At 35.3% G+C, this 13,155-nt stretch overlaps 1 protein-coding gene across 3 annotated transcripts; it reads left to right on the top strand.

Annotated features, from left to right (window-relative positions):
- The first annotated feature begins 4,684 nt into the window (after positions 1 to 4,684).
- Positions 4,685 to 12,578, top strand: LOC112569304 (scavenger receptor cysteine-rich domain superfamily protein-like). Of its 3 annotated transcripts, XR_003100365.1 has the most exons (11): positions 4,685 to 4,796; positions 5,236 to 5,392; positions 6,453 to 6,625; positions 6,787 to 6,934; positions 7,200 to 7,366; positions 7,592 to 8,672; positions 8,814 to 8,983; positions 9,456 to 9,725; positions 10,070 to 10,372; positions 10,841 to 11,143; positions 11,450 to 12,578. XR_003100365.1 is itself a non-coding variant. In XM_025247063.1 (7 exons), exons 1-7 carry the CDS (start codon positions 8,235 to 8,237, stop codon positions 11,788 to 11,790), a joined length of 1,581 nt encoding a protein of 526 aa, XP_025102848.1. In that variant the 5' UTR covers positions 7,757 to 8,234; the 3' UTR covers positions 11,791 to 12,578. The 3 variants fall into 3 exon arrangements, 2 of the variants coding, with proteins under 2 accessions (XP_025102849.1, XP_025102848.1); XM_025247063.1 differs by lacking the exons at positions 4,685 to 4,796; positions 5,236 to 5,392; positions 6,453 to 6,625; positions 6,787 to 6,934; positions 7,200 to 7,366 and having other exon boundaries at positions 7,757 to 8,282; positions 8,527 to 8,672; XM_025247064.1 differs by lacking the exons at positions 8,814 to 8,983; positions 9,456 to 9,725; positions 10,070 to 10,372; positions 10,841 to 11,143; positions 11,450 to 12,578 and having other exon boundaries at positions 7,592 to 8,788.
- Positions 12,579 to 13,155: the final 577 nt, after the last annotated feature.

Genomic DNA, 13,155 nt, shown 5'->3' with positions numbered 1-13,155 from the left:
TTTCTTGACGTATAACCAATTATATCAGCAATCCTTATCGGTCCTTTTTTGTAGATGAAGAGGTAAAAATTTTTGAAATTATGTCCTGTCGCCATTAAAGTCAGTCTGCTTTTATTGAAGCAGTAATTTTTCTATAGGTGCGAGAATAACCTATATATATAAAACTGCTTTCACATAACTTTTCTTGAATGACTAACATTTTTAAGGGCTTGAAGTGTGCTGATTCCATTTCATGAGTGTCAGTAAATTTTTTTACAATATATATATAGGTAATATTTTTTAAAATTACTATAAAATTAGGCACAGTTTGATAAAGTTACAGAAAAAGAGTTCTGTCTCCACCAGACATATGTACACAAAACTTTCATAACACTTTATACCCTTGTCTAAAGGGGTCAAAGTCAAAACTTGGCAGACATGCATACTTGAATGGTGTATAACTGTTGATGGTACGGCCTCTTGACTCGGTCCTTGACTTAAGTAAGAAGTTAACATTGTCCAGGTTTTCTGTCTACGTTTAAATTGCTTTGGGAACGAAGTATGATATTTTATGCATTGCATATATATTTACGATACTAGCAATTTTAGACATTCCATGTATACCCAATAAGAATAATTACAATAATAAAAAAATAATAAAAAAGTTCAAAATTGGTGTGGTCTCCCGTAGCGCTCACGTGTAAATTCTTTTCGGCAGACAATGCCATTACGCAAATAAGAAGACTGTTGCAACATTCATGTTTGTGTATAGTAACAGCGTCATCTGACAGAGACAAAAATAACAATCAAGAATAGAGTCAGACGCGACAGACTAAAAGAATTAAGTCAGATGCGAGGAGAGACGGCGCTAAGCCATTCAGGGAGAATCTTGGTTGATAAATCATGATTAGTGAGTCCACCTTGCAATGTCCATGTAACTGAGCGTAGTGGTAATCATAATTTAAAAGAAATTTTCGTCAACAAAAACATACTCATCAAAGCGACCTCCTGAACAAGTTCATATCATTGAAATGTCTCTATTATTGTTTACTTTTCAAATAAAAACTGTGTTATTAAGGAGTAATAAAGAAATAAAAAAAACAACAAAAATAACAAATAAAAAAGGTACATTTTGTGTGACACCACGTTCAAGACTATATTTCTACATTATTTCACAGCACGTTCTTCTAGAGCAAAACCTTCTTAAAGTACGATTTTTGTGAATGCTTTCTTTATGAGGTGAAGATCTTTTGAAAAGATTTTGTCAGAATTAAAGTCTGACTCTGAAAGTAGCAATAATGTGGTTATAGGTCCAAGAACTAACTATATATATATAACTTCTTTCTCAAAAATTTCTGGTATGATTAGGTAGATGTTCGATAAAGGATTTGATATGTGCTTATTCAAAGTAACAAGTCTCAAAAGAATCCGTAATGTTTAACAACAGAATAAGGCACGCTGGTAAATTTGAAGAAAAATAATGTTGTGTCTCCATTCGACTAAGGCACACAACACTGTCTTAGATTTCGCATTGTTTAACAAGGGTCAGAGTCAAAATTGGATTCCTAAGTATTTTGAGTGGTGTGTACTGGTTCATGATACAGGCTCTTCACTCTGTCCTCGTCTCAAGTACGGACAGCATTGTTCAGGTTTTCTGACTACTTTTAAATTGGTTTGTTTACAGAAGTAAGATATGTTCATGATTTGCATAGATATGTACCGTACCAGTATGTTTCGCGAGTAATAGTAAAACATTTCACGATGGTGGTGGTGGAGATGATGATGATGATGATGATGATGATGATGATGAGGAGGAGGAGGATGAGGAGGAGGATGTGCGTTTAGTCATTCTTACTCCTCGAGGAGCATAGGGGCGCAGCAATCAAAAGACTTATTTTATATCTAATCGTTTCACAGTTTGCAGCTTTCAAAGGGAGGCAGTCTTCAATAGAACATGTTTGTGCATGTACCAACAGTTTCTTCCCTTAGAAGATCAAAAGCCGTTGCATAACATCAGGTAGCTTCTATGGTTTATTTAGACCACATGCTTAAATAAAATGCGTTTTTAATTTGTCAGGTCATTACGAATGAAATGCAGTTTATTTATTTTTCTTATTTTAATTAGCAAAAAGTATTCGTCTTACTGGTCAGTGTTTTTAATATATATTTAAAGGGAGAGCAATGTTTGCATTTCCTTAGATGGCGTTTATATATTCGTAGATGCAGTGCTATGTTTTTAGTGCCTTATGTTTACATTTGTTAATTATTTTCCTTGTCAACCCTACCTCATATTAGTAAAACTTTAATTAATCTTATGTTTCTTTGTCCGTTGAGTGCTAATTGATTTGATGGGTTAGCTTTGCTTGGCAGTGGAAAGTGTTGATGTATCTTTTGGGGTCAGGCGGGTAATTATTCGAATCAACTTCTAATTTTTTTCACGGGAAAAGTGTATTTTTCATAATATGTTTTATTGTCTTAGTGGTGTTTAAGGTTTATTGGGTACGAATAATGGTCTAAGCTGCTGTTAAAACACATCGATGAGAAAAAAAGACAACACACATTGCATCAGCTTTAGGTTTAAAATAAGCTGTATTTAACAATTAATCTTCTCGAACAGGCTCATCCTGGCTAGCAGTAAAATAGGCAAACTAAATTTTTAACCTTGATTCTTTTACTCATCAGTCGCTTATAGAAACGAAAAGAAGTGTGTAAGAAAGGTTCGAATGATGTGTGTTTAGATATTACAAAAAGTAACAGTGTATTAAGCTCTCTGAGGGACAAAACAGGATGATCACTGTAAACGTATATAGGTTTTCATTAAAAGTATATCTAGTGTCGAGGACGATGTGAACTAATAACCCAGTCCCTGCTTGAACTTGTCATGGGATTCTAAAAGTACTGCAGTGTATGTAAATTGTATTCTATGTAGACAGCAGCAACAAGCTAGTTATGGCAACTTTTATTTATAGAAATAGAAGTCAAAGTAAACCCTGGTTTGTGGAAAGACAATTCAGTAAAAAAAAAATTCCAAAATTATTGACACACACATACTACGTATTGCTAAAATCATTTTTATTTCTTATGTTAAGGATTTCATTTTTACTTCTTGATGACTTTTTCTCGCATAAAAATAAGCTTCTGTAAGCAGGACGTGAAAAACAAAACAAAATGAGGTAAAAGACAACAGAGTGAAGGAGTGGCTGAGGTTAAGGAGTAAACAAAAATTACCGAGGTGGGTTCAATTGTGTAATACAAAAAGCTTTACAATGTATTTTAAAATAACTACTATAGTTAACCAAGTGACATTGCCATGAAAATACTGACCAGGATGCCCCTAATCTCTGTTCTGATATTTTTATGATAACGCCTTAATTAATCCAGCACGATGAGTGTTCCGGATGAAAGATGTCTAGAACCTACAAACCTCGTCACGATTTCCAACCACTCGGGTTCGTCTAGTCACTTTTCCGATGTGCCAGCTGGAAGAACAAATGAACTGTAAAGAAATAATGCGCTCTGAGGACACAGGACACTAATTAATTCCTAGAACACTAAAGTGCAAGAAGAAAACCTATTTTTTTATTTTAAGTCAAACGATTTCACTCCATTAGCTCAGACAAATGCAAGCCCTGTCTAATCAAAAGCTGGGTAGCAGAAAATTAGAACACATTCTTTGTATTGTTGTTGAATGCAGGCAACCTCTACTTTATTATACAAGTAGACTAAACTACTCTAAACTCGTTACAAGCTGTCCACACTAAGCAAATGAAGTAAAAAATGTGTAACAGTATGTCTAAATTGCAGGTAGTGCATGAAATTGTAATAACATAGTTTTATCCTGACTAACAAAGTTGCCAGGTTATATCAAATCTTGTATCCTTTGAATAGATAAATGACTTGTGGTTAAAAAAAGGTAATAGTTGCTGTTCTCTTTTATGGATAAAGTTTATCTCTTAGGATGTTTTGTTTGTTTATTTGTCTATGTTTCATTGAGAGAATGCCTGAGTTATGGTCTTGTGTGTGTCGGGGGTTGGTGGTGGTTGGTGTGTGTGTGATTTTGTGTGTTTGAGTGTGTGTGTGAACAGCTGCTGGAGCTAAACTATCAACCACTGTGGTTTTCCCACTTAGATTTGTCAGATCAGGTAAACATAGAATGTTTCTTCACTTTTAGTCCCTAAAAAACAAATTAAACATTAAACACCACGAGCCATCCATTCCAGTATAAAGACTGGTGTGTACTAATATTTTAAATGTAAAATTAGTTTAACCAAGCTCTAAAATGCATTTTTGTTAAGCAAATATAAGTACATGATGGCCCAATAACTTTAAACCTCTAGTTTCTCCACTCTCTAAATTTCTTGCAGAAACAGGAATTAGTTTCAGCGACATAATATTATTAATACAATTATACATGCATACACTGTATACACAAGGTTCAAAGAATGTGTGTTTATGTGTTATAAAAAAGTAGTTTTGTAAGGACAAACCCTGATTATTTCTGTACGAATATAGTTGCGGAAGTCTAGGTTGTCATCAAAAGTACATCTCGTGTCGAGGGAGATGTGAGCTAATGGCCCACTGTCGGCTTAAACATGTCAAAGGTTTTAAAAAGTATGGCTGTGTGACTACATTTTACACTAAATCGAGTTTCTCACTAAAGTTTCCTTCCGTGTCGCCTCTAACGCCTTAAATACCGCAGTCGTCACCCGAAGCCTTGTCGTGTTCTGGACGCTTCCGTCGATGACTGACATCTGGCAACATGGAGTTGACACTGCTGGCCACTTGCTTTATGCTCGCAGCTTGTGCTAAGGATGTTGGTAAGTAACCGCAGACAAGGCTAAGACTTCAGGTGTGATAAAACAATTTATGAATAAGAGAAATGTCTTCAAATACCCGACATTTTGTATTTACTAAAATGAGATTTTATAGACCATCTTTTCTGCTGTTGCTGTTGCCCTATACTCTCCTCCTACTACACAATCCGTAACGAAAAGCTTCAACTAAATTTTAATCAACTTGTACAGAAAGGTTTTTTCCTCTACCTGTTAATATGCAAAGCTTCTACTGCAGATAAATCTAAGACTGATAAAATTTTAACAAGATTTAAGGAACCAATCAGAGAAAAAAAAATTATAGGAAATATATATTACACAAGGAAGCTCTACGTCAGTTGTAAAGAAATACTTTTCTTGTTATTGTCGAACTGACCTCACTAATGTGTGTCTGTTCGAAATGCAACTGTTTTTTTTTTGTCAGATGGACTGTTGGCACGTTTAGTACAAGGGACAAATGACACCGGAGCCTCTAAAGGTCGGCTAGAAATTTTCTGCAATGAAACATGGAGCACAGTTTGCGACGACAGATTCGGAAAAACAGAGGCAGAGGTGGCCTGTAGGATGCTGGGCTTCAACTCGTGAGTAATCTCTCTTGCATAACATTTATTTTCTACCGATGTTTTAATAGCCATTAACAATTTGTATATTTATATTTATATATCTGTTGTCTTCCCTATGCTTCACTGGGTGGTGAGTACGAACAAGAAGAATATATCTGTTGCATGGCATAAGTTTAGGTTTTTTATCTTTCCCATCAATTACTAGGCGACTGTTTAAACACTGTAATTTTCTGTTTCATATTTGAAAAAAGTCCTTATGACTTTTCTTATATTGGATTACAATAAAAAGGACTATCAGCTATTGAAACCCCTTAGTACAACATGCCTGCATAGAGAGTGTTATGGACATAAATGAAGAGATTCTCAGAGGGAGTAAGAATTTACTGAGTACAAGGACTGTACATGTTGACAATCTATACAGCGGAAGACAGACTTCCTTAATCCTTCAAAACGACTGTGTAGAGGACGACATTGCAACACTCGATCTGAGCAAAGACCATACATCCAAAGCTAAAAATATTTCACTAAGGCTTCTCCAGCAAGACGAAAGAGAAAAACAATGAAATTCTTTGCTGCGCTGGTCTGTGTCAATGAAAGTTTCAACCAGAAAGTGTCCTAAGGAGTTAGTACACGTTTTCATACATATTTTAAAGAAATCACGAACTAAACTATTGACAAACTACCAATAATATTGCTTTGGACTTTTATAGTGCGGTATACCAGCCAAAGCCACACTCTCAACGAATTATCAACACAAAATTGCTGTGGTTCTGCAAAGTTAGTGGAAATCATTAATGGTCGTTTTCCCCCGGACTACATTTAAAGACCAATAAGACAAAATCACAGCGATTAGACGGGCACAGAATAAAATAAAAATTAAACACATTCATTAAATCGTCAGGAAAAAAAGAGATTTTTACACAGCAGAATTTCAAAACAGTATTGAAAGGCATCAATGAAGGGAGCTAGAATTCCTCGTAATGTTTATAATAAATTTAAATTTGTTGTCCAAGTAGTGCTTAAAATAGTAAACAAGTATTCATTTTAACATTATGCTGTATATTCTTTGTTCTGACAGTACTCGATCCCTGGCTGTGAGATCATCAATGTATGGAGAAGGCTCGGGTACAATTCTAATGGATGACGTGTGGTGTCAAGGGTCAGAGACTGACCTACTCCAATGTAAACACAGAGGACTGTACACACACAACTGCGCGCATGACGAGGATGTCGGAATTATCTGCAGCGAACGTATTTATAATGTTTACTCTTTTGTTCGGAGATTTTTTTATCATCTTCCATATTTATACCTGATGGAACACATTTTAAATACTAGACATCTTTGTTAAATAGTGTAACGCGCTTCTTGTAGGATGTAAACATGCTGATATAATCAAAATGTATTTTGACAGAACCCGAACAAGTACGTTTGACAGGCACAGATTTGGCAGCACCTGACACGGGTCGAGTAGAAATACAACTAGATAGTGAGTGGTTCACAGTGATAGTCCCTGACGACAACTTTGCTAAAGTCGTTTGCAATCAAAGCGGTCTTCCCAGGTGAGCAGGCTTCTTCACCTTAAAATACTTTAATGAACGAACGGATAATAAAACATTACATTGATGCTACTAATTAGAAGTAGCAAGTATTCATCTTTACACATATACACACACGCACACACAAGTGCATACACACACATAATCAAACATACATACGAAGAATCGAAGTGAGAGGACAACGGGTCTCCTTAGGGATTTTCAAGACCATTAACTATTATTATTATATATGGCATGTGTTTTGATATTTCCTGACCGCGATGTGCAGCAAGGAAGCAGTCGTCACGCAAGCCTCGTCATTTACACGAAGTCAGTCCACTCAACTGATGGTTCATCTGGACTGCAAGGGTAATGAGAGCAGCATTCTGGACTGTGACCAACTCACAGACAGTGAATCTTGTAGGAAACTGGACTTTGGCGTCATTTGCTCTGACCGTAAGAATATTTGTTAATGAGCCTTTTAAGCAACACCAAATTAGCCTGTAACACAGTAGCAAATATGTGTGTGTGTGTGTGTGTGTTTATGTTTATGTTTATGTCGACAGCAAATATTAAACTGTATTTTTAGTATGTTTTGTGTATTTTTTGTAACGCTCACATTTCAATTAATGTAAGAGATTTAAATTCCTAAAAGCAGTTTTTTCTTTCTTTATATTTTAGGTGAGCAGCTCAATCCCCGTTTGGTTAATGGTTCGTCGTCATTCAACGGTCTTCTTGAAGTATCACACAACGGAAGCTACGTCAAAGTGTGTTCTCATATGTACCTTAACACCTTGGCATTTGTAGCCTGTAAAACGCTCGGCCTCAATAGGTGTGTCATGTGATGCAGGTCAAGTATTTGTTCCTACAATGAGGACCAATTTTTGCTAACAAGACACGTTATTCAAGTCTCTTAATCTTTGTTACAAATGTTTACAATATATTTTTGAATTAGGGTGTCATATAGCTTCTTGTTACCTACATCATTAACAGAGCAATTTATTATCAGAACATTTAAACAATTAAGCTTTGTTCACAAAGACAATTAGTTTAATTGTGGCATCTTGTTCTGCAAGAGAGGTATTTTATTTATTATTATTATTGCAATGCAGTATATAATATATAAATATATCAGCTTGTTTATATACATATAGGCAGTTACGTGTTGTCACCAAATGCACATTTTGTTTTGTCTTCCATAGTTCAAATGCATTGGCTGTTCATCATTCAATGTACGGGGACAGTAAGGGAACTCAGTTCATGGCAATTGATTGTTTGGGTAGAGAGAACAGTTTGACAAACTGTCAACACGGACTAATCAACAATGCTTATTGTTCCACAGATGATTCCATTGGTGTCATTTGCAGTAACCGTAAGAGAGAATCTCGTACAACAACAAGTTTATTATTGCTCGTGCCATGGTTGTATCCTGCTTGACATAATAACTTCCTTTTAACGATTGTCTTTTTGTTTTAAAAAGAATGCAGCTACGATTTTCCACACTGAACCATCAAACACATTTATTTTTCTAATTACAATAATATCAGTTAAAACGATTTATTACATGAAGTAAAACAGTTGAACATCTGAAACTAACTCTATAAACGTTTTGACAGATACGGAAAGACTGCGCCTCACGGGAACAAGTCGCACAAGACAAGACATGGGGCGTGTTGGAGATACAATTAGATGATAAATGGTATTCACTGTTCATCGATGGCAATGTAGCCCCATTAGTATGCCGCTTACTCAATCTACCCTGGTGAGTTTTTGACTGTTATCCTTACTGATGAGAGAGATTATTAATGTTGACAGTAACTAAAGCAAAGATAATATGACAAACACAAACGTTGAAAATAAAGTCGTTAAAGCAAAATGCAACCTGCTTTCGTGGTATCTTTAGGAAGGAAGCAGTGCCGTTATGGGAATCACCTGGAACCATGGAACCGACAAGACTTCTTACCCAATTTTTTTGTGTGGGTGGCTATTCCAGACTACTCGGCTGGCCCTATCTGCCATTCAGCAGATATTTTTCTTCAGATTCATATTTCTTCGGCGTCCACTGCAGCAACTGTAAGACCTCTTATTATTCCTCTTTTATTGTTAATCGTTTTTATAGTAGTTTTATTAGTTTAAAAAAACAGCTCGAAAAAATAATTTACCTAAATCCTGGTTATAAAAAGAAAATGATTTACGTTCATTCAATTATTTCAATCGTTCCTTGACTGTTACTGGTCATTGTGAAAAGTACTTGAATAAACATTACGTCCACCAAGATCCACCTTCAACAGTTACAGCAGCTTGGCCTTTTGCGAGAAACTTTTCACTAATGCCTTATGAGCGACCGTACTCCTTACAAAGTATGTCGCAAGATATGTACACAATGTCAACACCTTTATATTTACCTGCGCATTACATTTATTAATTGTTTATTTATAAAACCCCATCAATTGTAAATCTACTGACCGAACATTTGGAAATGAACCTAGCTGCTCTTATGACATTCAGACGACAACAATTAATGAAACTAATATTGTTTCCACAGCCGTTTCTCTTTTAATTCATCCAGAAGGAATGATGTATCCTCTCACTGAAGGAACGAATGTAACATTAAAGTGTGGGTACAGAAAATGGCATCCATACAATGTCACGTGGCCAGAAAATGCCGGAGGTGTACCTAATGGAAGTAAGCTGATGATAGACAATGTGACCAGAACACACAATGGGAGCCGTGTGAAGTGTGTGGCCATGTACAAGACAGGAGATCTTTACTCAAAACGTTTAACTAGCGATACTCTAGAGTTGCAGGTTTACTGTAAGTAACATGGTTTTACCACATTTTTATAAAGTAATTTTATTGTGTTTGCAAGTTCATGTAACTGCAAAAGCAAAACATTTATACAGAGATTAAAGATTTGGTTTTTTTACAATAACTTATATGAATACATAATTAAAGCAAACACATGTGTAGTTTCTTATACAGCAGTTTATTATTATTATTTTATTTCGCCATACATTCAAAAAGATATCTTAACAATAGACATAAATATATTTATCTCTTAATTGAAGTATTTAGAAAAAAACACAGAATAATCATTAAGTACAAACATAGTATTTTCATATATAACTATATCAAGTGCTTTTTACGTGATTTTACAGACCAGCCATCTATACTGATAACCTCTAACCTGACCACGTGCAGACCTCAGCCACCACAGAACGTGTGTGTTGTGACTCACAATACCAGTGTCACTATTGTGTGTGATGCTGACAGCAACCCACCTCCTGCTAACATCACCTGGTCCGGGCCTGTCAGCAGTGGGACTCAAGAGTTACATCTCACACCAGCTAACTCCTCTACACACCAAGGTTTCTACACCTGTAGTGTCTTCACTCCGTCAAGTGATGAGGATGAACGACTGCCTCTATCGTCAAACTATACATTTGCCGTAGTTATCCAAGGTAGAAAACTTAAGAAATATTTTTGAATTGTCACTAAAATTATACCCTTTTCAATTTGTGTGTTAGCGAATAAATAAAAAAATACAGTAAAATGAATAACATTCAATGTTGTAAACTCTGTACCTGTACCCTAAAACTGTTGAAATAATCCAGTAATTCTTTCATTGTCAAGTAGTCTTGTCTTTAGTAATACAACAGAGACTACTAAATATCGAAGCATTAGAGTTAATAACAAATGAAAGTCAATAACTATAGACTATTTCAGAAACAAATCTCTTAAATGTAACTACATTTACACCTCAGCACCTTTATTTCACGAGGTTAATAAGAAAAGAAGTCAGTTTTTCAAAGTTGATATCCTTCTTTTACAGTAAGCTTTTAGACAAGCATTAATAACCAGATGCATTGTATTTATGGTTGTGAGATGTATTTACAAAAATAAACTAAAATAGTGTGACCTGTCATCAGACCGACCAGCTGTGGTGAGCTTCCAGCTGAATGGTGTAAACAACCAGAGCGTGACGGTCACTGAAAACTCCGATGTCGACATATCTTGTGTGGCCACTGGAAGACCCAACATAATAATTAAAGAACTAAACAAACAGGAGCTATGCAGAAGGTCTCAAGAAGTAATCAGGCCTTTTGAAAAAGAACAAAGTGACTTAAATTTTAGGTTAAGTGTTGTTGGGTGTCAACAGTCAGGTGACTACAGGTGTGAGGTGAACAACGAGCTAGGAAATGACAGTCGGACTGTCAGACTACTAGTCCAGTGTAAGTGTCAGACCTTAAATTTAGTCAAAGAAAATGATAAAAATACTAAAATATTTTTACTTATTAATAAAGCATAAGGTTTTGTGGACATTAAATAAAAGTGCATAACAAAGAATAAACAAATAATTTTATATTCTCTTGCTTTATGCACGCATTGGACCCGCTTCCTCTTTCTCTTTCCATCACTGCGTGTACTCGATTGTGTGTGTGTGTGTTGTTAAATATATTTTGTTTAATAGAAATTTAGATGTTATTGGATGATTAACATATAATGTATATAATGAAGGAACGCTTGATTTTGTGCAGGTGCTCCGAAACTAGAGGATATGGATGCAGTAGTTAACATCAGTAACAGTAAAGGGCGTCTTAGTTTTAAGATGACATCCTACCCAGCGCCGACAAACGTGACTTTCCAAAATGTCGCCGCCAGTAAAGCCAGGTCCCACACCTCGTTACTAAACGACAAACTTCACGTGACGTGTGTGCCATCGCTTGCTTGCCCAGCCTCGTTGACCTGTGACCTCAGTGTAGCTAACCTCACTCGGACTGATAAAGGCCCTTACAGGGTGATCTTACCAACAGTCTTGGCAACACTTCTTTTGTTTTCACACTTACTGGAGGTATTTACAACTGTACATTATCTCTAGAAAACCATTTCATGATCTCACATGCACCCGATACCAAAACAAACTCAAACGTCCTTTGATTTTATAAACACACACATTGCATGCTTGTTACATTACTGAATATACATGTTCCATTTTACTTTACAAACATGTCTAAACCCTATTTAAAAAATCCATTTCCTGGGTTCCGTGTATTGGAAAATCTGGAAAACCAGTATAATCGTCGTGTGCGTTAATCTTCTTGTTCCTCGTTTGCTTTTTTGGAAGAACTTGGCATACAAGTAAAGGTCAAATCAACTTCACGTAAGTGTTATTATTAATTTATGATTGAATAATATAATGTTACAATGTGATACATTTATTTATTTTTAATATTTAAATTTGAATTATATACCTAAGTACATTGTAGTTTTCTATCATTAAAACTTCAACAAGATCGTGTGTGATAAAAGACAACTAATATTCCTGAAAGTCTGAGTAATAATAAAATGCTAGCTGTTGCATTTTAATTTGCATGATATAAATATATTTTATTCAGCAAAGAAAAGGTCTAAAAATGTTTCAACGTTAAACCAAGAAAACTTTCTGTCTTTGTCTTTTTATGAATGTTTCAGGGGAGACCATAAAGAAAAACCAGTAAGACTATATCCTCATCTCTGATGAAGTTCTACTATAAAGCCGTAGCGAGCGTCCGAGAAGGAAAAAAACAACGAACATGCTTTACTATATTTGTCATGTTTTGATTTATAACGATCCTGTGTTGCACGAATTTGCAGGTTTAAAGTTTATTCAACGAAAATAATAATCAAAACCACAAAGTTTATCCAGTGTAGTATGTTACACTCTTTTTGTGGATGTTGAGAGGAAGTGGTATGTATGGTTGCGTGATTTGACGAGTTAAATGAGACCATAAGAGACAACAGACATGCAGGTCAACAGGATAAATGTTTTTTTTTTCCAATACACATGACTTTTTGGTAAACTGAAAATTAATATTTCAAAAATGCGATCATCCAAATACGGGTGGAACGTCACACAGATAACGTCTGTTTAAAAGATTTTAAGAAAAGGTTTTGTCGTTAGCTTAGCTAACATCATAGCTTAATATAAAAACATCATCGGTAAGGAATGAAATGGTAGAGACATTAAAGTCACGACTAGGAAGTAAAACAAAACAAAAGTCACTATCATCGGAGATTAAAAATCGGATATTGTTACTAAAAAACAGTAAAAAAAATAACAAACACAAATTTGTTATATCTTGTGATATTTTCGAAAAACTTGCATTTATTCGCACTTTTTTTTCACATCATGGCAAAAGACAGTCCACATCCAGCGATGTCCTTCACCTCCTTTTTAAATCACCTCTGCATTTTAATGATATTT

Source organism: Pomacea canaliculata, linkage group LG7, assembly GCF_003073045.1.
Source record: "Pomacea canaliculata isolate SZHN2017 linkage group LG7, ASM307304v1, whole genome shotgun sequence".
Taxonomy (NCBI): Eukaryota; Metazoa; Mollusca; class Gastropoda; order Architaenioglossa; family Ampullariidae; genus Pomacea; species Pomacea canaliculata.
This window is presented reverse-complemented; position numbering and strand designations above follow the sequence as displayed.

Bases quoted from the DNA above. Each gene is read 5' to 3' on its own strand.
- LOC112569304 (XM_025247063.1), top strand. From the start codon at position 8,235: ATGCTTATTGTTCCACAGATGATTCCATTGGTGTCATTTGCAGTAACC. The intron at 9,726-10,069 runs GTAAGTAACATG...GTGATTTTACAG, and splicing joins TCTAGAGTTGCAGGTTTACT to ACCAGCCATCTATACTGATA. The intron at 10,373-10,840 runs GTAGAAAACTTA...ACCTGTCATCAG, and splicing joins ATTTGCCGTAGTTATCCAAG to ACCGACCAGCTGTGGTGAGC.